Here is a 24,866-nt window from a genome sequence, read left to right as displayed (position 1 = left end):
GAACATAGCTGGAAGGGAGGGTTGTGTTTCTAGCCTGTATATGGATAGAATGATACAAAACGTTGGTATCTGTGGCCCAGAGTGGATGAGGAGACTGAAGGAGTTGGGGTTGCCAACATGTGATATACGTGGTGGTTTTCTGGTTAATGTGTTTAGGGGGGAGAGGGGTCTGTAGCCATATTGGAAATTTAGCTGGGGAAAGGGATGGGGGATAAGGAGACTGACTTGCAGGTTTTGGCTGTGCAGGAAATGGGGATCAAGGTTGGTTGTGGAACATTAACTCTGGGTGCTTGTCTTCCAGCAGAGTGCCTCAAACTATTTATTTATTTAACTGTATAAATGTCTTAAAATATATCGATGTTCAATTATAACTCTTAATTCTTTGTTTGGGAATTGCACCTGTTGATTGAGGTTCCTCTTTCATTCAGATTAAACTTCTTTCGGAATAGGACCAGTTACATGATCTCTTTCACTCCAGCAGTGCATGCACACATTTCCAAGTAGTGCTGCATAATATGTATGATTAGAACCCCAAATGACAAGGCTCTTGTACAAACTTTTTTAATGATCTGATAAATGTGAACAGGATGCACAAAGATCTAGCCTAGAGGGTAACAGAATACTGTCACCTAGAAATGTAGTCACTTTAAAAATGAGTTAGAAAGTAGTTTCAAGTACATCTTGTACAACTACATCTGCCCTTAATCCCTGTCAGTTTTTGTGGTATTAAAATCTCGTCCTGTTTTTAAAAGATGTTGTTTTTCTTTCCTCTATTGCTGTGTGTAATACCAATGTAGAGGGTTACAGATTATACAGGGGAAACAGTGATAGCTACTTAAATGCAAAGTGTTACCAGGTGTTGAAGATCTGCGTGCCCCCCCCAGTCTTTCTCCAATTTCTTTCAGTTGTAGTAGTAATTAAGTCATTTCAAGACATTTTTATTTTAAGATGATTGTCCCTCAAATAAACTAGCATAATTGTGTGACATTTCCCTTGTGAAGTATCTTATGTATACAACTACTAAACAAAATGTTATACAAAAATCAGCAAATAATTATGTTCACTTTGAACTGTTCATTGGGATTTTTGGTTAAGAATGAATTCTTTTCTGTTCCAAGTTTTGCACTTGTTAAATTCTTGTTTCTTTACCTTTAAACAGGACCTGTCCCATGCCACCATTGAAATGTACACAAATATTGGAAGAATTCGCTCGGCTAAACTTGTTGGAAAGGACTTGGCAGAGTTTTATATGTAAACGAATTTTTTAAGAATGTCTTCTAAAAATACCATAGTGTTGAAAAGCTTGGACACAGTCTGTAAGGGAAATTAACTGTATTATGAAAAGGAGTACTTGTGGCACCTTAGAGACTATAGCTCACGAAAGCTTATGCTCTAATAAATGTGTTTAGTCTCTAAGGTGCCACAAGTACTCCTTTTCTTTTTGCGAATACAGACTAACACGGCTGCTACTATGAAACCTGTATTATGAAAGGAGCATTTAACAATAGAATATTTTTAATACTCCAGTTGCTATTAATACAAGTATTCTAAATAGGGTTTCTTTCAGCAATAAAATACAATTTTTTTGTATTATAACAAGATACACTAATCTGTCATGCCAAACCACGGTACCCAAAATAATAGTCGGCCAATCCGACCACTAGAATAAATTTATGCTGTTGGATTTAATATCAAAGGCCCCGAAAGCAGTGGGTAGGTGATTTTCCCCCTCCCCCTTTCTTTGGGGGGGCGAGTGGGGAGAATGGGGGAATAATAGATAAATATTCAGATGTGCTGAGTAAGCAGTTAGTGAGTTTTTGGCTCTGAGCCCTCCTTGCTTTTGTTTTTATTAACTGGCTGATAGCTATCCCTTGTACCTACTCTAGGCTAAAAAGCTTTCAGGCATGTTTTCTAATGGATTTCCAACACATACTGTATGTGTTAATGTAAGATTTTATTAATTGTAATATGCTCAACATTAAATCACACTGGAAGGTAAACCAATGTGCAGTTAAGCTCCGTTGAAGAGATTTCATTAATGCTTCCCAGTTTTACGTTTCAGAGTAGGGCGGTGTTTTGGTTTGGTGTTTGGCCCTGTTATATTGGAAAGTGTTTCTCTTGTTGATGCATCATAGCTAATCATGACCCTCATACTATGGCTGGAAGGTCTGAATTCATTGAGGTTTTGGCCTGAAGGACATGAGAGAGACCATTTAATTACAAAATAGTTCTATACGATCCCTATCTCCCCGATTCTCTCGCCCCTTCCCCTCGTCTTAGTATACTTAGAACTTGTTGAATATGTGTATTTTTAATTATAAAAATGAGACAGCTGCATCACACTAATGAAGCCCAGTGGGCTGGCAGGGGGAGAACCTTGACTTTGGTTCCTTTGTTTTTGAGACAGATTTGTGTTTGAATGCTTTGTGTAGTCACTGTATAGTATTTCTAACTAAAAATAATTTTTGGCTTTGGGTGAAATGCATAAGCAATCCCCCAGTATACAAAGTTGGCAAAATCAATATCTTGATCATCCATAACAGTTCTTTGTCAAGGGCATATTCAATGAGTACATCACAAAAAGTGGCTGCTTTTTCAGTGTCGTTAACTTGCTAGAAGTTTGGGGTATGTTTGTCCATGGTATTCTGTTACACCTAGATCAGGTGCGAACTATTTGTTCTTTATTTTCCAGGAGGAAGAAGGGTCCACAGAAGGCAGAGGTCTATCTTCAAGGAGCACTAAAAACTTACTTTGCTGAGAGTTGGGCATTGCTTATCACACATACAAGAAAGCAGTTAGCAGAATGTCAGAAACACCTTGGGCAAATTGAAAAGTATCTTCTAAAATAAAGAAATCTGGAAAATTCAGATTGGAGTACTGTTGACATGCATATTTTCTGACCTAAATATGTTGAGAGACTGGAGAAAGTCCAGTCAGTAGCCAATGAGATTAGTCTGTTGACTTTTCTGCAATCCGTTCAATGTCTTTGATCTCTTTATACAGGTTTTCTCTTATGTTTCCAACATCTGAGTCTTTGAGACAGAGTTGACAAAGCATAGATAACGTGATCCATTATATTAGACTAACAAATCTAGTGTACACATTTTCTGTTGGCACTTGTAGCAAAGGGTATGTTAGCCCTAAAGTTTGTATGATGTTACTTATTTTTGGTCCAATAAACATCACACTATATACAGTTTCTGCCTACACAGTAACATAGTGGAGGCTAAGTCCAACTGATTTTCAGTTAGATTTAGGGTTTTAACTGCCGAGGTCTCCTGTAATAATGGGTCCTAGGCTCCCAAGTCACTTGGGCACTTCTGAAAATTTTATGCTGTATGTTTCAAAATGTGCTCTTACGAAAAATGCTGTTGAGCTAATGATGTAGTCTTAGTGAATACTGTACTGCAGCAAGTCCTTGTACCCCCAGAACTCCAAGAGAATATAAATTCCTTTCTTATGATTAGTTATGGTAAGTGCTGCTATCACATTTGGCGGATTCTCAGAGCAGAGTTCTGTGCATTAAATGTATGGTACACCAATAAATTATAATTTAATCAAATGCTAGAGCTTATTCAAAATTTAATTTTTATCAGTGTTATGTAATGCATCAATATTTTGGCCATACAGTTCATTCCTCTGTGGTTGGTAAAGAGAGAGTGAATTTTCCTCCAGTCATTTGTGTTTGAGACACTGCATTTGTCTATATTAAAAAACAGACTAAGTGTGGTGGATAACTTTTTATTCGAGAATCTGCAGTAAAATAAAAAGATGCTTCTGTAATGGGCTTTAATGCTAGTGAACCCTTCCATTGCTTTATTTTGTAATGGGAATGTCTGTTGATGATGCTAAAGCAGCTTATCCAGTATCTGGAGGATAGAAAAGCAGTAACACAAAAATTCATCAAATTTTTTTCCCTACCAAAGTGTTTCTGAAATGGATTGTAGTTCTTTCCCCTCAGTTCCTTAACGTGGTGCGTCAGCTATCTTCAAACAAGCAGTCTTTTAGCCAGTGATGATCACTTAACAGAAGATGAGCGACAACACTTCTGCCAAGAAATTTTAAATTTTGCCAACCAGGAAACAGAGGGCAAAGGTGAGAGTAGACTTAAATATTTGACCATTGTATTTCAGCTGATCGGATCTTTAAATTTTCTTTTCAAAAGGAGATAGTAAGTTTTTCTGATCAGAGCTCACTGCTCTGTGTGTAACTTCTGGACCACAACCCCACATGTATTCAGTTTATTTGATTTGATTTAATTTAACTTTTATCTAACAAATTGGGATTTTTCCACCTCCCACCTCAAGCCCCTCAAAAGTTTTTAGGGATGTATGTGTGTTTTGGGGGGTACTTTTTGAGTGATTTTTTTTTCTCCAGTTCTACTATAGTAGTCCTGTTTTTTTTCCTATGGCTGCATCTACACTAGCATATCTTGTAACTATAATTTATTACTGGAGCATTATATTAGTGGTGTAAAATGTAATGTAGACCGGGCATGGGCATTTTTACCACAGTGTTATCTGCCCCCCTCTCTTCGCTACAACTCCCAGCACTGCTTCAGCTAGTGAAGCTCCACCAGTAGTGAAGTATAGCTATGAAGGTTGTTAGTGTGGTACGGTCTTTGTTTTTTCAGATGTGCTCTGCTTTTTGTGGTCTATTAATGTATCCCTTTCTTTTTCTGCATATTGTTCACCTTCTCGTCTCCTGAGTTTCAGCTTGTTTCAGTAGTCACACACGCTCCTGCACAAGTATGTCCCCAAAGGGCAGAAACCAATATGAAACTGTCTGGTGGTAACATAGTTCCAGTTGCTTTAATCAATAGTTGCACATAGATGTGACCTAAGTGTTCTTTAACTCTAATGCCCAATGGCCTTTGCTTGGTTGCAACATAGAACCTAACTATCATCATCTTTGGCTGTCCCTCGATACGAGGATGATGTCTGCCAAGGGGGTTCATTCGTGAGGTTTTTAAGTGGCATTTTTTCAGTATGTATTTGAAACGCTTCTGCTGCCCTCTGCGAGCACTTTTTCCCTGACTTAACTGAGAGAAGAGTACGTACTTCGAGAGGCAAGTGTCAGGCATACATACAGTGCCAGCCCGGCAGAATTGGTGTTTCATGACCTGCGCTTCTATACTGCTGATGTTGGCTGCAGAGAGAACACTGATGTTAGTACATAGGTCTTCCCAGCTGATCCTGTGAATCCTCCTGAGGCAGCTGCTGGAACCACTCCAGCCGCTTCTGATGACATCTGTAGGTTAACCAGGTCTCACACCCATAGAGAAGGGTGCGGCTGACAACTGCCTTGTAAACCAAGATCTTGGTACCTGTTTGTAAATCCCTATCATTGAAGACTTTTTTGAGTAGTCTTCCAAAAGTTGTGCTGGCACAGCGGATCCTGTATTCAATTTCTGTATCAATGCTGGCTGTCTGGGAGAGGTGGCTGCCAAGGTATGGAAAATGGTCCACATTTTCCAGGAGTTCTTGACTGATGGTGATTTGTGGAGTACGAAGAGTAGTTTGTGCAGGTGAGGGCTGATAGAGTACCTTGGTTTTCCCAATGTTGAGAGAGAGACCCAGGCTGTGGTAGGCATCTGCAAAAAGATTTAAGGTGCTTTGCAGGTTGGCCTTGGTGTGTGCAAAAATGACGCAATCATCTGCCTACTGTAGGTCAGTGATGCCAGTTCTCATGATCTTAGATTTTGTTTGGAGACATTGCAGATTGAGTATTGTATGGATGGCCAACTTCTCAATCCTGATTCCATCAGGACAGCAGTTGTGAATGGGAATCAGGATCACAGCAAGGTAAATGGAGTAGAGTGCTGAAACAATGACACAGCCCTGCTTGACACCAGTGCAAATGGTGAATGGTTTGGTCTCTGAGCTGTTGCACAAAATGGTGGCAGTCATCCCATCATGGAGTAGTCAGATGATGGAAATGAATTTCTGTGGACAGCCAAACCTACATAGCATCTTCCATAGGGCATCACGATTGATAGAGTCAAAGGCCTGGGTTAAATCGATGAACGTCATGAACATTACTGGTGTTGCTCTCTGCATGAACTGGTGGTATTCTCTGCTCTTCTCCTGAATCTGTCGTGCCATGAAGATCATGTCTGTTGTACCTCCAGGTGGCCTGAAGCCACACTGTGATTTGGGGAGGAGTTCCTCGGCAAGCGGGAGGAGGCAGTTTGGTAGGATCTGGGCAAGAATCTTCCCTGTGATGGAGAGGAGAGCAATACCTCTGTAGTTCCCACACAAAGATTTCTTCCCTTTCTTGAATATTGTAACAATGTTGGCATTCTTAGTTGGGTGGAATTTCTTCGCAGGTCCAGATTTTATCGAGGAGTTGGCAACGTTTGTGCTGGAGCATTGTTCCGCTGGCTTTAAAAACTTCAGCTGGGATGCGATCTGGGCCTGGTGCCTTGTGATTCTTTTGTCTAAGTGATGGCAAGCCAGACTTCCTCAAAAGATGGGTGATTTGCAAGGTGTTCTGTTGCTCGGCATTCTGGAATAAACTCGATTGTGTCTTCGGAGACCGTGGATTAGTAGGCTCTCAAAAGTGCTCCTTCCAGTGTTGTTGTTTAATAGCTGCATTGTCCTTAAGGAAGGTGGAGGAATCCTGAGAATGTAAGGGGGTTGGGCCTTTGGAGCTTGGCGAATATATAGCTTTTGTTGCTTGAAGGAAGCTTCTCATGTCATCCTGGTCTACGAAATCCTGGATCTCGGAGGCCTTCTCTTGCCACCACTTGTTTTTGATGTCACATAGCCTACTTTGGCTTTAAGCAGGTGATAAGTCTCATGTTTTCATTTGTTAGAGGAATCATTTTGCCAGTTACAAAATGCATTTCTTTTTTGTTGAATTAATGCTAGGATTTCCTCGTTGTTTTCGTCAAACCAGTCTTGGTGCCAATGAGTGGAATATTCTATGGTTTCAGCACATGCATTGTGAATGGTGTTTTTAAATTGATCCCAATGCTCTTGAATGTCAGTGATGTTGGGCAGGTTAAAGAGTTTCTCAGACAGATGTTGCTGGAACATCTCACTGCTGTCTTGGTCTTGAAGTGCTTTGACGTTGTACCGCTTTTGCTTAGTCTTTGGGGGTTTGTGGTGTGGTGGAGCGAGTTGCAGGTACGTGACTGATCTTACTAATTGATGGTCTGTCCAACAGTGATCGGCATTTCTCCTCGTTCATGTTGTACGGATGTCGGTATAGTCTCGGACTCGGACTATAACATAGTCAAGGAGGTGCCAGTGTTTGGACCGAGGATGTTTCCAGGTGGTCTTAAATTTATTACTCTGCCAGATGTTACTCTAAAGATGGTATTTGTGATGAGCAGGTCATGCGCCACCCATTTGCTAAAAAGAATACCATTGGGGTTTACATTTCCCACCCCTTCTTTGCCTGTTGTGCCTCTCTAGAGTTGGGAATCCCATCTGTCTCTAGCATTGACATCTCCCAGGAGGATGAGTTTGTTGGCCTTTGGTGTGGTTGTAAAACTGCTTCTTATTGTTTTCCTCATCATTGAGTGTTGGGGCGTATGCACTGATGACCATGGCATATTGGTTGTTACTAAGCTTGAGCCAAAGAGTCATGAGACGCCTGTTGATCCCCACGGGAAGCTCCAAAAGCTGACTGGTGATCTTATTTTTGATGGCAAAGCCAATTCCATGAATGTCTCTCTCTCTCTTCAGGTGGCTTTCCTTTCCAAAAGAAGGTGTAGCCATCTCTATCCTCTTTTAATTGGCCCTCATCAGCCGAGTGGGTCTCACTAAGAGCTGCAATGTCAATGCTGAGTCTTGCCAGTTCTCTGGCAATTATGGCAGTTCTTTCTGGGCATTCACTGCGCTTAGAGCCCATAAGGGTGCAGACATTCCAGATGGCAAAATTCATTGTCTTGTATCTCTTGTTTCAGCTGCTGAGTTGAGTGATCCACTGGATACGGCCATCCAGTTGGAACAGTGTGAGACAGCCTATGTTTGGAGCACCTTTTCTAGCCTCCTCCCTGTTTGCGGTGAATAGAGGTGATCCTGAAAAAGTCTGGTCAGCAACAGCTGCTGCTGCCGAAATGCACTTCTGTCTCAACCAAGCACATAACAACCATAACACGACTGCCGCCTGCGTGTAGATTGGTCACTAAAGACTCCTAGAGATCACAGCTCCTGTCTTCCCTGCCACTAGTCTTTCAATGCAGGACTTTGTGCAGGTGTGAACCCTTTGGCAGAGGCTGTACATGAAATCTTTTAATGTGGGGAAACCGGTGCACAGGCGGTAACCACACAAAACTTTACAGGAGGAAAAGCCTGACCCAGTGGCAAGGAGATCCAAGACAACCAGGGGCCTTTCTCCTCTTGCAGCCTCATCCGCCTTCACAGCTGCAGAGTACTAGAAGGTCCTCTATATGCACCCGGTCCACTGTTGGGGTCTTTTGAAGTTTGGACCACAGTTAGTCAGGAGCCTCACCTCAGACCTGCTTGCCAAGGGGGGCGCTGCCAGGAGTAAAAAAGAAAAGGAGTACTTGTGGTACCTTAGAGACTAACAAATTTATCTGAGCATAAGCTTTCGTGAGCTACAGCTCACTTTATCGGATGCATCCCTTGAAGTGAGCTGTAGCTCACGAAAGCTTATGCTCAAATAAATTTTAGTCTCTAAGGTGCCACAAGTACTCCTTTTCTTTTTTGCAAATACAGACTAACACGGCTGCTACTCTGAAAGCTGCCAGGAGTACAAAAGCTCTGAATGATATAGCTCTGAAGGTCTTTAGCCCACACAAGCCTCTCCACCATGACAAGGTTGCCGGTCCACCAGGGAGAGGTTTTGTCTATACCACAAATTGGAACCATGTTGTAACTGTAGTATAAACAAGCCCAAAGGTTGTGTGATCTGGAGTCACTGGGGATGTTGCTTGTAAACAAAAATATAGTAATAAACAAGATTCCCAATTCTATGGGATTTTATAATTGTTTTAAGAAAGCCAAGTTTTGAGCCCTCAGTTTGTTTCTATGGAATTAGGTGCAGCTCTGAGAGTAGAGGATAGAGCCTGATAGCATCTGTAACTCTGAATTTCCTGGCTTTTACAGGTTTGTTGTACTGTCATGCAGTGGATACTTTACTGTAATGTATGTTTCTGTTTAGTTTTATAACTCATAATAATGCTATTTAAATTCTGGTCTGTCCACTTTTTGTAATGGTATCACAAATGGTATTAGGCTGAGAGACTTTTGGAAGCACTTCTTAGTTCATGCATCATTGGCATTAATGGATGATGCACTAATTAACATGTTCAGTTGAATACCAGAAAGGTTCTTCAGTTTATCTTCATGTTTCTACTTCCCTGTTGCCGCTACCAGGGCAGCTCACAGTTCATCTCCGACCATCTTACACTCCCTGATTTACCTTTCTGCCTCTGGATCCCACTCCCTTTAGCTCTGAAATCATGCTCTGCAGACTGTTGTCCTGCCTTCTCTAGTGTCAGCCTTGTGCTCCCCTCTGGCTAATGGCTTTTCTTCTGACTGCCTTGATAAATATTTGATTTTTCTCCTCTCTACTCCAGCCTGTACTTTGTCCTCAGAACCATTTACTATGATTTAAACTCTGAGCACACTTCAGGTCAATTTTTTCTGAAGATATACTGCTCATCTTTGTGCATATTTCTTGATGTTCTGCTTAGATTACCATAGTGAAGACACCCTGGAAATACCATTGATGTCATGCTAGGCCTTCCTAGTTGAAATATTTTTTTTAAGTGCCTGTCACCAGTTGTTTTCTGGCATCTAGCAATGATATAAGAGTGAGAGGAACCTGACCTGGTGCAGATAATGGCCCCAGGCACCACTCTGATCATGACTATCATGAGTTTACGTCCGCTACGGTGGTATGTCCTCTGGAATATTTGTTCTGTCATGTTAAATTAACTGTTTAGGTGTACAGGAGCATAAAGAATAATAGCCCAGCATTAGTCTTGTGATACTGTACTGCTTAGATTGGAAAACGTTTGCTACACGAGTAAATGATTCTGAAGAGGTTGAATGAATAACAGATCTTTCTATGGGTACATCTACACTGCCAAAAAAATGTGCTCTGACATCCACTCCCCTCACTGGGTTCCAGAGCCTGGGCTCCAGTCCAAGTGGGAATGTCTACACTGCTATTTTTAGTCCTATATAGCAAGCCCGAGTCAGTTGAGACTCGTACTCGTTGCCAGGGGTGTGGAGTTTTTTTTCTTCAGTATAGGTGTACTGTACTGCTTAAAAGCTATTGACACGAACAGTTCCTTTGTCAGATTTTCTCACTACAATAACTGTATTTGAGACAGAACTAAAGTTGTAACTTTAAAAAACATTTGATTTTTAGGCGTCATCAAGAATTTAAAATTTTTTATTCCATTTAGTTTAAGAAGATGGTGTTTTTTGTGTCTTTGGTATTGGGGGGGAACATAGTTTTAAAAATGTCTAAACTTTTTTAAAAATGGATTACTGTAAAGGCTAACCTTGCATTACCAAAAGCAGAGTGGAATAAAATACCTTGTTCTTGTCTGTACTTCCAGGTCAAAAGATTATACTGTCTATGCATTCCTTTGCACAGTTGAAAACTCTACATTTTGACCCTCCAAATGCTGTTATCCATGTGGGTGGAATGCTGTCTATTGAGCTGACTTTGCTGAGCCAAATGCCCATCCCAGTTGAAGTGGATCAGATTGCCATCAATGTCCACTTCAGCATTGAGAAAAATAGTTACCGAAAAACAGCTGAATGGCTCACTAAACACAAAACTTCCAACGGTATTATCAGCTTCCTGAATGAAGTTTCAGGTTTCCATTTGTCGAGAAATAACTTGCCAGCACTGGAGTTATATGAAATGTACGAAAGGAGCCCTTCGGATAACTCTTTGAACACAACGGGAATAATCTGCAAAAATGTGCACATGCTACTGCGAAGGCAGGAGAGCAGCTCTTCTCTGGAAATGCCCTCAGGGGTGACTCTAGAGGATGGGGCTCACATGTTAAAATGTAGCAACTTTATACTGGAACCAGGGGTCAATACAATAACGTTCAGAACTCAGGTATGTTTTTTCACAATTGAGTGAGCATAGCACTCATGAAAGAGAAGATTTAAAAGCACTGACTAGAGAAGGGCATAATGCTGGCAAGTGCTATCCAGTGTTGCTCCCCTGCCACAGCTTTGCCAATGCAGCTTAACCTCTTCCTGGCTCGCCCCTGTTGTTGCAGATCTTGGCTGATCATGAGGAGAGGGTGCTAACTCTGCTAAAGTGTGTGTGGTTGGTTCTCTGGTGTGCAGAAATGGGAGACTAGAGTGATTCCCACCAAACTCATTTTAAGTCATTTTTATTTATCCAGTTATCACTTTCATAAAAATAAAACACTTATTTAACTAGAATTCAGATGAGTATTGCATCTGTTCTAAACTGCAGTGTTCATTGTCCATGTTCTAGAAAAGGTAAGATTCTCTTGTTTCATAGTCAGACTTGTTCAGAATAATGCATAAAAGGTTCCAGGTGGGGAGGTGTTTTTCTTAGTGTTCTATTACAGGTAATCTTTTTTCCAGCGTCCATATCTGCCAGGTTTAGCTGTAGCAATACATAATCATGTTGGTGGTCGCTCATTTCCAGAGTGTGGTGTGATAGCAGCTATAGTAATCATTGCATACAAAAAAATGTTAAGATTGCAAAGTCAACCACTTGCTCTTAAGAAATGTCAGAATTAAGGTTGCTTGTGTAACTTTAATTCTTCCCTGTGAGTATGACATTCTTTAGCTATGTTACCACATACTCTTTTCCTCAAAGCACCTCAGTCTCCTTCATTGCAGAAGATGGAAGGTGTGTAGTGATTGAAGGAGAGAGCTGCAAGAAGAGAGAGAAAAATATACAGGTACGCCCAGGGCCATCCCTAGGGGAGTGTGGGGCCCGGGGCAGAAGTGATGGATTCGTCTCTGGCTGGCATGGTCAGTCCTGGAAATCACACAGGCCCGCAGGGCCCCTCAAAGCACGGGGCCCAGAGCAGTCACCCCGATTTGCCCTACCCAAGAGATGGCTCTGGTTAAGCCAATTGAATATTGCCAAGAAAACTGGTTGTATTCCTGTCTCTGCCACAGATTTTTTTTATATGATGCTGGGCAAGTCACTTTAAACCAAAATTCTTAGATGGTCACTAATTGTGTGCGCTTTATTTTCTTGATGCCCAACTTGAAACCCCTGAGGCCAGATTTTCAAAAGTGCGAAGTAACTCAGTTGCAGCTGAAATCACTGAGAGTATGTCTACACTGCAATTAAAAAGTACCAGCTGACTCTGGCTTGCAGGACTGTTTATTTGCATGTACACTGCAATTAAACAGCCCCTTAGCCTGAGCCCAAGTCAGCCAGCATGGGCCAGACACCATTTTTTTAATTGCAATGTAGGCATAACTTGAGAGCTGTGACGCTTCATACCTCTGGCAGTAAGGTAGTATGGACTGAAGGAATGAGTGATGGGATTGGGAGTTCGGAGGTCCTAAATTCTAATCCTGGCTCTGCCACTGACTTACTGTGTGGCCTTAAGCAAATCACTTAGAAAGTCAGTGTCCTTACCTGTAAACTGGGAATAATAGTTACTGACTTGCCTGACAGGGTGTTGAGGAATAATTTGGTATGTCTATATAACATTTAAAATATTCTGAAAAATGCGTATTTCAGAATGAAGCCTCTTGCAAAAAAATTTTGCCTTAATCATGTTGTGCTTCAGTTCCCTGTCTGTGTTAAAATAAATAAATAAATAAATAAAATAAAACAAAAATCTTCAGATGTCCAGAGAGGGGTGTTCCTTAAACTTGGATACTACAGTGATGAATACGCTGTAGATAAACCGTGAGGAAATGAATAATTCTGTATTCAGTGCAGTGTCTTGATGGTGTGCAGTAAATAAAGCATGGGGTAATACATTGAGTATAAAAAGAAATAATGAATTTTTACCTCATTTCCTGAGCTCTGACTGTCCTGTATACTGAGTGAGGCAAAGGTCCTGTGAATAAAACAGTATATGATTTTTGTAAGTATACGCTGCCTTGAAGTAATGTTGGCATTTCCTAATGTTTTAGTAGTTAACTTTGCAACCTTATACAGAACTGAACAAAAGCAGAACTATAGATTATTTTAAAATTGGAGGTTTAACAGTGCTGGTCATGAAGATTTTTTCCAGTGTTCTCATAATGATCTGTGTGTATTACCCCACTACTCCTGAGACTCAAATTAATCTTTCACTTTTCCATCCCCCTCTCTCATTCTGTCACCATCTCAACATGTAACTTTTCTGTTTAGCCTACAGGCTAAGGGCAGTCTGTGCTTTAGTTTTTCAGTCTCTGCAGCATTGCGACAGCAAGCACTAAAGAGAGATGTGCTCATACAGGGGCAGGCTGGCAGTGTGAGCCTGTATGGGTAGCACTTATCTGCTGGAAATGCAAGTTCACATTGGTTTAGAAGGTGCTTGAACTGAGAGCTGGCAACCATGTGATCTGTGCACTACCTAGTGATCTAATTTTTAGGTTTTTGAATACCTCTTGTGAGTAAGTGACTATTACATACCACCAGACAACCCATATTTAGTAATAAAGGCAGTGCAATGCTATTTGGAGATTTCAGAGTGTTAGGTGGATCTAATTTTATAGAAAACTGCATCTGCAGCCAAGTCTGAAGAACCTGAGTGGGAGAAGGCTGGAGGAGATTAGTGTGCACAGTGTTTTTGGCTTCATGGGTGAGGAAGCAATCTACTAAACTGTGGAAGCAGAAAGATGGAATATAAATGAAGATACAATTTACTACTTGAACTATTCTTTATATCTCATACTATGTACATTTCTGGTTGCCAATATTATAGGAGGGACAGTTAACTTCCTAATTCTCCTGTTTTCAAATCTCTTCCTGTAGTGAAGGAACAGCAAGAGAGGAAATTGTGCTGTTAGATTCCTTCATGCTGAGTGTTGCACCCAGCACCTATCCTCTTTTCCTAAGAACAGGATTTAAATTTCTGGAACTGACAGTATCAAGTAACTTAGATATCACTTAGTGATATTTTCCTTTAAAATATATTAATTAGAGGTGGTATGTTTATTTAAAAAAAAAAACATTGAGCGCACTGCTGTAGGATGATGGCTTCATATTCGATCCCTTACTCCTGTTAGATAACATAACAGGACAAGGGATTTAAATAAAGGGATTATAGAAACCTTTCTCACTTGTGTAGGGTGAAGGCCATGTCTACACTAAGCATAGCTGTACTATTGTAGTGCCATAACGTAGGTGCTCCCTATGGCATTGGAAGGCTTTTTTCCATCGTTGTAGGGAACCCATCTCTTTGAGCTGTGGTCACTAGGTTGATGGAAACATTCTTCTGTCTGCTGAGTTGTCTACACTGGGGCTTAGGTCAGCCCAGTTACGTTAGTCAGGGGAAGCAACATACCTATGCTGATCAAAAATGTAAGTGTAGGCCAGCCTAACAATTGCACTGAGGGAACAATAAAGGGGAAAGAAAATGCCCCCCTTCATATGTGATGTATATGCACTCTGCTTCGTTTGCAGGTTTTTAGACTGAGCATAGCACTTGCTTCATGCTAAATTTGCAGCAGTCTCTCTTAGCAATACTCCAAACTGAACCTCTTTAGAATGAATACTTTTAAAGTTTTATAGCAGGTCAGAAAATGTTTTCTGCATTCTTTGGACCCCCCTCTCCTATGACTCCTAGGTTTACATTACATGAAATCTCCCATGACATTAACACACAATGTGCACTAATGCTTTTGTCTATTTCAAGATGGAAAAAGTGGTGAGAAAACACTCAGATGGTGAGGCTTTAAGGTTATAATTTGGGGCAGGGGCAGTACCACTAACTAACAACTGAAAAATTTTGAATTTGAGTAGTCACTGTGAGACAAACAAATGCTTCAGGCTACATAGGGTTTGTGTATTATGGGTTAATTCCACATCAGATGTGATGTGATATGGCACACACAACACACATCTGTACATTATGCTCAAGAAAATTAGGAGGATTTTTTTTTTAAATCTGCTCTAGCTAGTGAAAAATTCAAAATACTAGATCTCTTAGAGGTCAGCATTTTTCTTCTGTTAGCATGATGCTGTTTGGGTGTTCAGGCCCTCCATGCTTTTAACAGGATAAATAGCTGTATCATTTCAGTTGTTTGGTCAATGGACTATAATTGTGCTAGTTTAGTTTTAATCAAAGTTCATTTCAAGCACCCAAAAAATTCTAATTCTGCTGTGAGAGCAGCCTATGTCATTAACAAAGATTTGTAGCACTTTCAATGCTGTGCAGTAAGAAGTGACAAAAAGGGGAGCAGGGGGAACCACTCCCAAACTTCAAATCTTGTTTATCAGCAGTGACTAACACATTGTCCTTCACCAGGGATAGAAATAATGCATCTTCTGGAAGCACACCTACAGGTGTACTTTTTTTTTTTTTTTTTTAAACGATGGTGCTAGCCTTCTTAAGGTAGAGTTGGGGGAGAGTATGGGATTAAAATATATTCATTAATAGGTGTCCACACAATGTGGAAGAAAGTGTGAAAACATTACAGGCTTATATTGATTGAAAGCTGTTCCTTGCACAGTGTGGGGTTTTATGAAAGCTAGCCAAATAGTCACTCTGCTGTTTGTGACTACCTGGTAAAGTCCATAACATCGTGGATGAGCATATTCATTATATTTTAATGTGTGTAGCCCTCAGTTCAAATTTGTGTGTGTGTGTGTGTGTGTGTGTGTGTGTGTATATATATGTATATATAATGTAATATATGAAATATAAATTGTCACCAGAGTGGGTTGCTATGCTACGTACTTAGGGTAACAGAGTATTTGAATTGATAGCACTTCCATTTGTTCTTGAATCAAATTGACCACATTCCTGCTTCCCCTCCCCACCCCCCTGCCATTAGTAGGTGGGGTCCTTTGGGATAAACATTTTTACTAGACACTTATGAAAACTGAATTTGGAGTGCTTGGGAAATTTCATGTTTTTTTTTCCCCTCTTAATTCTTTTTATTCACCTAGTTGTACAGATAAGTGTTTCAGTTACAAATGGGCTGAGATGTATTTGTCCCTCATTTGTCAGAAGTTCAGTGGAGAAAACAAAGGGTTTTCTTGAGAAATGTAAAAATAATTGCTAGATTGAAAATCCTCTCTTCAGTTTCATTTTTTATTTTTCAAAGGCCAAAGAACCTGGCACATATACTCTCAGGCAGCTGTGCACGTCAGTGGGTAAAGTGCACTTTGTCCTTCCTCACATTTACCCAGTTGTGCAATATGATGTGTACTCTCAGGAGCCCCAGCTAAAAGTGGAGCCATTGACTGGTAAGTAAACTTGTAACACTAAGAAGTTGATTGTCCATGTTACTTTCTCATACATGACATGTTTGTTTGTTCTCATTTCATCTAAACGAGTTACTTTGCTCTGTCTTTTGCAGCTTCCTTTTAAAACTGCTTCTATTGAGAACATATATGAATGTCTTTAGGCTTTAGTGAGTCTGAATGCTATCAATCCCACTTGTCTAGTGACATGACAACTAGTATTTGATTGCGAATTTCAGAATCTGGCTTAGTTGGAGTGCATATATGTGTCTGTATCCTTTTTGAAGGATCAAGTAGGGTTTGGTCTTGCATCACTGGACACGTTGATGGGGAGAATAGTGATTTGACTGCACCGTTGTGAATTTCTTACTAGTTCTGTGACATTGTATTGGCTTTGGTAATTTAGCAAAATCCCTTTACCTTGCACTCTCACATACCAAAGAGGCTCTGCTCTAACTCCCTTTAAAATGAATAGGAGTCTTTCCTTTGAGTTCAGTGGAAGAAGAATCACTAATCTAAGAGCTTTCTATGGGACCCGTCACCATGTTTAAGAATGTTCCTGGTAAAGTAGATTTTACTGGTGACGTCTTCTAGGCTTCCTGAAGTCTTCTCCTTTTCCCCCCTTCCTTAGTAGAAGAGGCTCTACTTGAGCTGTATCTCTATAACACACAGAATATGTGAAGATGGGGGGAAAAGTATCATTCTGTTAATATGGGAAAGTGGTCTCAAAGGGTCATAAAGATGGTCAGACTTTGAATTATTCTGACTGCCTTTGGAAGTTTGTTCCACAGCTGCACCTCATTGATTGAGAATGCTTTGATTTCAGGTGAAGGGAAACAGTGAAAATTTCCCAAAATTGAATGGCTGAAACTCTCCCTATTTCTTGGAAAATTTCTTAGAAAACCTCTCCATAATTGAGCACCAAAAAGTAAAATGTTAAAGTTGATGTTAATATGCACTTGTGTGAAAAATGAGCTATGAATGTTTATTTGTATACTCCTAGCAAACATTAGCAGCTAATTGCAACCATTTAATAACTAGAGTGCTGGAATACAATGGCACTGTTTGCTTTCTTTTTCTTCAGACAGCCTTTTGGCTGGTATTCCTCAGAGGGTGAAGTTCACAGTGACTACTGGCCATTATACCATGAAGAGTGGAGATACTTTGCAGCTCAGTAATGCTGATGCCATGCCTTTCCTGTACCATCCAGAGAGCAAAGCATTGATCTATTCCAATACCAGGGGTAAGCAGCATAGCCAAAATCAATTATCTGCCATCAGTCTGTGAAAATGCAGAAATCCTATAAGCATAATGTAAATATTATTGTATAGCAGCAGAGTGCTCTATAAGATGTTAGAAAGTTTGACACCATTGTTGTCAGTAACCATGAATTGGAAACTGGTAACTCAGCATTTCAGAGCACAAAAACTTCTGTAAGTCCTGGCCTTTTTCTACAACTGTTTTGGAAACTGTACATGTGACCAGTTAGACTTAGAGACTTCAGGTATAGGTCTTATCTCAATAACAAAGAATAGATATATTCTGGGAAAGATTAATTTACTGTCTGTGGGCCCTTCACTAGGAAATTAACTTGCCTCATAAGCAACTTTTAAATCAATGTAAAATATTTGCAAGTGGCACCACACAACAGAGGAAACCTTAGCAACACTTTCACCTATTGCAAGGAAGGAGATCTTGGGAACACCTTACAGGACCTGGAATGAAGTCCAGTTAGAGTTCTCTGTACCACCCTGTTTAGCTTTGAATTTGCATATTTTGTATAAAACACAGTTTACTACTTAAGCCTCCTGCACACATGAATCCGTGGTTGCGTTCTCATTGCATTTGATTGCCTCAAGAAAAGTGTGAACTTTCAGTCAACCAGATTAGTCCTGGAAATACTGCTTTTTATGGGTTGAGGTCCGTGTAGGGAGGAAAGGAATGGTTGAGGATTAGAGTGAATTAGACTACTTTTGTGTTGCCATTGTGAGACATGACCTGTACAGAGGCTTTGTACCATAGCAAAAGGTAGATTGTGTCAAACCAACCTGATCGCCTTCTTTGAGAAGGTAACCTCTTTTAGACAAAGGGAACACAGTATATCTAATTTACCTCTATTTCAGTAAGGCATTTGATATGGTTCCACATGGAGAATTATTAGCTAAATTGGAAAAGATGGTGCTGCCTGTGGGAGCCAGCTGAGGTCACTCAATCAGGATGAACTGCAAACAGAATGGGGCAAACAAACCCCAAACGCTGGTGGATATTCCAATACTTAGATTTACCAAGCCAGCACAAAACAGCTTCTATAGTACTTCGCTGGTTACTCAGAAGTCCAAATAATGCAGTTCCCTTAAAGTACCCAGCCTCAGGGCTCCATCCAGATGCACATGTCAAACATATGATGATGAATTCTGAAAATCTTATTTCAACATATAAAATAAAAGGTTCTCCTAACCCCAAAGGACCAAGCCCCAGACCCAGGTCAAATAATAACTTAGATCTTACTCCAAATACATGCTATAGTCAATTCTTATTAACTAAACTAAAATTTTATTAAGAGTGTTGATTAAAAGATCAAAGTACATACAGACTTGAATTCAGTTCTTGAGGTTCAGATACATAGCAGAGATGAGCTTGTAGTTGCCAAAAGTCCTTTTAGAAATAGTCCATAGGTTATAGTCCAATGTCCATATTCAGGGTGACTCCAGTCAGTGAATGGGGATCTCAATCCTTATGGCTTAAGGTTTCCCTTCTCTTGAAACCCAAAGCAGATCTGAGATGAAGAAGGATCATGTCCCAAGGTTTTTATACATTTCCAGCAGCCTTTTGGCCTGAGAAAACAATAGGCTTGACTTTCCTTCTTCCAAACATCATGGCAATTAGCACAGGATAATTTATCCATTAAACAGTTCAGACACAGTTATCACAACCTTCAAAGAGACATAGACAATAATACTATTTCAGTCAAGTATCTTCCTAAATACTAATACTCCTTTTTTGATCTTTGAATCAAAGCTATAGCAGTAGACAAGACTTGCTTGCTTACATCACAAGACCCGAACAAACATCTACTCTTCTATCTCTAACAATGCAGACTTGCATTTCAAAGCTCTGTTCATTTACATATCTTCCTAACCAGTCTCTAAAGTTCAGCCATGGGTCGGGTCAGGTCTGTTTGTGAGTTAAACTCTTTCTGGCCCTGTCACCTTTCAATGAGATGATATATTACACTCATAATGTCACAGATGGAGATCAATATGAAAATTGAAAGGTGGATAAGGAACTGGTTAAAGGGGAGACTACAGCGGGTCACACTGAAAGGTGAACTGTCAGACTAGAAGGAGGTTACTAGTGGAGTTCCTCAGGGATCGGTTTTGGGACCAGTCTCATTTAATCTTATTATTGACCTTGGCACAAAAAGTAGGAATGCGCTAATAAAGTTTGCGGATGACACAAAGCTGGGAGGTATTGCCAATACAGAGAAGGACCGGTATATTATACAGGAAGCTCTGGATGACCTTGTAAACTGGAGTAATAGTAATAGGATGAAATTTAATAGTGAAAAGTGCAAGGTCATGCATTTAGGGATTAATAACAAGAATTTTTGTTATAAACTGGGGATGCATCACTTGGAAGTAACAGAGGAGAAGAACCACCTCCGAGTGTTGATCACAGGATGCTTATGAGCCGCCAATGTGATATGGCCGTGAAAAAAGCTAATGCAGTCTTGGGATGCATCAGGTGAGGTAATTCCAGTAGAGATAAGGAGGTGTTAGTACTGTTATACAAGGCACTGGTGAGACCTCATCTGGAATATTGTGTGCAGGTCTGGTCTCCCATGTTTAAGAAGGATGAATTCAAACTGGAACAGGTACAGAGAAGGGCTACTAGGATGATCTGAGGAATCGAAAACCTGTCTTATGAAAGGAGACTCAAAGAGCTTGGCTTGTTGAGCCTAACCAAAAGAAGGCTGAGAGGAGATATGATTGCTCTCTATAAATATATCAGAAGCATAAATACCACAGAGGGAGAAGAATTATTTACGCTCAGTACCAATGTGGACACAAGAACAAATGGCTATAAAGTGGTGATCAGGAAGTTTAGACTAGAAATTAGACACAGGTTTCTAACCATCAGAGGAGTGAAGTTCTGGAACAGCCTTCCAAGGGAAGCAGTGGGCGCAAACGACATATCTGGCTTCAAGACAAAGCTTGATAAGTTTATGGAGGAGATGATATGGTGGGATAGCCTAATTTTGGCAATTAATTGATCTTCGACTATTAGCGGTAGATATGCCTAATGCCTGTGATGAGATGTTAGATGGGGTGGGATCTGAGTTACTACAGAGAATTCTTTCCTGGGTGTCTGGCTGGTGAGTCTTGCCCCACATGCTCAGGGTTTAGCTGATTGCCATATTTGGGGTTGGAAAGGAATTTTCCCCTAGGGCAGATTGGAAGAGGCCCTGGAGGTTTTTTGCCTTTCTCTGCAGCGTGGGGCACGGGTCATTTGCTGGAGGATTCTCTGCACCTTGAAGTCTTTAAACCACAAGTTGAGGTCTTCAATAGCTCAGACATAAGTTAAGGGTTTGTTACAGGAGTTGGTGGGTGAGATTCTGTGGCCTGCATTGTGCAGGAGATCAGACTAGACGATCATAATGGTCCCTTCTGACCTTTAAAATCTGATTCTATGAAAATTATGAAATTAAGAAACTAGGATATGTTTTTTATAAAGCAATTTAGTGCTCAGGAAAGTGAAGAATTATTTGCCTCTCTAGCCAATGTTTCATTCAATCATATCCCAGCTTCTCCCAAAGTTCTGCTAGAGCATCTCAATCCTCTCCTTCAGTTTGTAAAAGCAAGAAGCAAAGATTCAATAGTTGAATAAGGAGAGATTAAAAATAGGATAAATGTAGGTATCCTATATGAAAATTAAGATATGTCACGAATGCTGGTTAAATCCTCAACAGTACATAGTCTTGTGTTATCAATAATGAAGCTTGTGTAAAATGAAAGGAATGAAATAATAGGATATGAGGAGTCACAGGGACAGGTTAAAAAGGATTGGGTAATGGGGCAGGTGAGGACTGAAGGAACATTGATAAGATTCAGACTAGTCATTAAATTGCTCTGTCAAGAATTTTCTTAAATATTGGAATGGACTACCAAGGAAGGTAGCCAGTAGCCCTTCAAGAAGAATTAGTGAAACACTGGAAATAAATAATGAAGGGTAAGGTTCTACATGATGTGGGCTCTGACTTGATCTACACTTGAAAGTTAGGTTGGCATATCTACATTGGTCAGGGATGTGAAAAAATCCACATGCCTGACCAACATGGCTCTGCTGACAAACACCAGGTATAGACACAGCCCTGTTGATGGAAGAACGATTCTGTTGATGTAGATAACATCATTCGGGAAGGTGGTGTTCCTACATGGACAGAAAAGCTAGTTCAGTCAGTGAAGGCTCTACATTAGGGGGGCTCTGTCAGCCTAAGCTTCATAATGTATTTGTAGCCAGAGACTTCATCAAGGAAGCCAGTGTGGAGTTTTTGGAGTTCTACAATGTGTTGTATGGCTGCAGTCCTCGCTGACAGGGAGGTGTTGGTTATAGACACTATAGGTACCAAGCCTTTTAGGGCTCCTTCTTGATCGAAGAAGACATTTCTAGCCTTTCAGTATATGATCTCATGACTTGATAGTTAGAGATGAAAAATGGAGGTTGTGGAGGGGAGGAATATTTCTAAAATTACTTCATGTTCTGCACAATTGTAGAAAAAGTCTCAGAATCATCGTTACTGATCCAGTCTTCTGAAAAGATCACGAGCATCACCCTGCCAGTGGCTCCTGCATATCATGTGATTGAATTTGACCTAGAAGTTATCTATTTGCCATCAACCCCAACAGCTTCAGTGGAAAGTGAAAATCTGGTAAATAAAGAACTGCACAGGAAAAGCAAAGAGAAGCAGAAAATGGACAACTGCATGGCTACAGTTGACCAAAAAGTAAGATGACAAAAAGTTAATGTTTGACCACAAGTGTTTAAATTGACCAAAATATGAGTGAGAATATCTTACTTGAACAGAACACCTTCTAGCTTAAAGGATATGAAAGCACGTCAGACTCTATGAAATAGATGCAAATATATGTGTACAGAATTATTAAAGTATGTACAAAAATACACAGAACTTTATAGGTGGACGAGTCTCCCTTCACCAAATGCTAGCCTTCTCTGAGGTTTGATATTCTGTGCCAACAACCCAAATTGGAATTTGGCCAACAGACCATAGTTAACACCCCTACTTTTGTTTTAAGTGCCATGGGATCTTTAATGACTCCAATGATCAAAGCCTCTCTCTTCTGATGCATCAGAAAGATGTAATTTCTATATGCAGAGTATCCCTGCACCGTTCTGGTACACTGCTTCAGTATTAAGAGAAAAGAATGTTCTGATTAAACCAGTAACACCACTTCCTTATACAGCTGGGAGTTAATTTGAGAGCTCTGTCCTATGTTACTGATTTTATTGCCCTAAGTTTATAACTAAAATTGTCTGCGCAATGTACTGGCACTTACTTCTCGCATGCTTAACTATTGTTAAAAGAAACTGCAGATTGGTTGGGTTTGGAAACTAGTGGTAGGGGGGCATTTGGTGTTCATAAAGATTATGAACATATGCATATATGAAAAGAGTTATTTCACTTAGTGTTTATACACATCAAGGGAAAATCTGCATTCAGTTCAGGAGGAACTTTTTTGAAGCTCTGTGCTGAAGTTCAGAATGCAGATTAATCATCCCTTACATTATGTTATGACATTAATAGGTTTGTTCCATTAGTAATTTATTTTGAGATTGACAAAATATGTGGTTATTGCAGTAAGATTCCCCTGGTGTCAGCATTGTTCTCCCTTAATATTTGCCAACCCTTTGAGAAAGTGCTCTGAAGAGGCAGATCCCATGGATGAGTCATCTTAGGAGTTGATGTCAGGGAGACACCAAGCTGTAAGCATGCGCGCACACAAAAAAGTCCTCTTCCCAGCTTAACAAGCTTAGTTGTTTGTTTGATCAATTTTTCCCCCCTTTTGGATGCATTAGGTTTGACTGGTCAAGACAAAGTTTCTGGGAAATGTTTGAGTATTTGGAATTGGAAAATAAAGCCATTATGCATGAATAAGAATACTATTTCTTTCTTTTCTCCAGGTAACCATTGATTGTCCCTGGTCAATTTACTCCACCATTATTGCATTAACATTCAGTGTACCTTTTAATGCCAAGCATTCCTTACTGTCAGCTGGCAAACGGTAATGTAGTCTTTAAATATTTATAGTCTCTTTCCGCTTAGAAAATGTTTGTAGAAGTTGATGTTCTGTATGTAAACTTTCAACATAAGCTTTTATTTTTTGTAAGTGGTGGTGAGTTTTGCCACTTATGAAATGCTCATTTTTGGATTCACCCATTCTCCCTTTCACACTCCCCCAGCAGAACAACAAATACATTATTGGTGGTATATTTTAATCATATAGTCATATGCTAATTTTCTCCATCTTTTGGTCTCCATGTTAGAACTCAGTAAAAGCAAAACTACTTATAAAAAATAACTGTACCAAAGACCTACTTCTGCAAGCTCTCAGATTAGCAATTAAGCAGAGAGGAAAAGAAATAATGCCTATCATTTTTACTGTTCTTGCCTGAGTGTCACAATTAGAGGAACTCTATAGTGAGGATGAAATGTTTTTAATAAAGTTTTCTATGAATTTGCAGTGAAACTGATATCAATATACAATGTATATTATTGTATGTTCAATGTTTAATTTTCAGGAAATATGTACAGGTTTGTGTACAGAATTTGTCAGAACTCTGTTTCCAGCTGTCAGACAATAACCTAAAAAAATTTGGTAACTGCATAGATCTACAGCTGGTACCTCTGAAGCCAGAATCCCAACAGGTAAGATTCTCCTTGGTGGCTCATTACCTTTTAGGTGTATGGAATAAGATGAGTGTACCAAGGCACAAGTGCACTCACCTTAAAATTGAAAAAAATTGACACTTGTATTGCTGAAATGCTTAGAATCTGGGTGAATGGCTTTCGTAAGAGATAATGTAACAAAACTGACACACCCAAATGCAAATATTCAGGTCTTTGCAATCTCTGAAAAACAGATCAGGGTGACCTTCCACTAAAGGGTATTTTGGGAGCTAGGTCACTCACTGCAATAGACTTTCATGTCTGCAGACTCAAGATGAAATCCTAATGCGGGTCACAAATAATTAGTTTTTTCTTTGAATGATGTCTTGATGGGTGCTCCACTCTAGATGCGGCAACATCCCCTGCACCTGGGATCAGAGATCTTCATTAGCAGTGCCTATTGAACCGCACACGCAGACCTTCCCATCTCATGCCATGAGCTGCATGTATATATAGCACTTTGCACTCCAACCACCCCTGAGTTCGTTCTTAGCCACCTTTGGTCTGGGATGGAATCTGCAGAGATGCCTGCCTATCCTTTGAGCTATTA

The 24,866-nt window shown here is 40.1% G+C and overlaps 1 protein-coding gene across 5 annotated transcripts in view; it reads left to right on the top strand.

The window, feature by feature from the left end:
• TRAPPC10 (trafficking protein particle complex subunit 10) overlaps positions 1-24,866 on the top strand; it is a 101,219-nt gene that overhangs the window by 56,540 nt on the left and 19,813 nt on the right. For all 5 annotated transcript variants that reach the window (XM_038407455.2, XM_043506512.1, XM_038407483.2 and 2 more), the window contains 9 exons: positions 1,160-1,251; positions 2,693-2,833; positions 3,983-4,095; positions 10,547-11,061; positions 16,212-16,353; positions 17,435-17,593; positions 22,125-22,354; positions 23,551-23,651; positions 24,169-24,295. In XM_038407455.2, coding sequence (XP_038263383.1) covers positions 1,160-1,251; positions 2,693-2,833; positions 3,983-4,095; positions 10,547-11,061; positions 16,212-16,353; positions 17,435-17,593; positions 22,125-22,354; positions 23,551-23,651; positions 24,169-24,295 — 1,620 coding nt within the window. The remainder of the gene's footprint in view (positions 1-1,159; positions 1,252-2,692; positions 2,834-3,982; positions 4,096-10,546; positions 11,062-16,211; positions 16,354-17,434; positions 17,594-22,124; positions 22,355-23,550; positions 23,652-24,168; positions 24,296-24,866) is intronic.

This window comes from Dermochelys coriacea, chromosome 1 (genome assembly GCF_009764565.3).
Source record: "Dermochelys coriacea isolate rDerCor1 chromosome 1, rDerCor1.pri.v4, whole genome shotgun sequence".
In the NCBI taxonomy this organism is placed as follows: domain Eukaryota; kingdom Metazoa; phylum Chordata; order Testudines; family Dermochelyidae; genus Dermochelys; species Dermochelys coriacea.
This window is presented reverse-complemented; position numbering and strand designations above follow the sequence as displayed.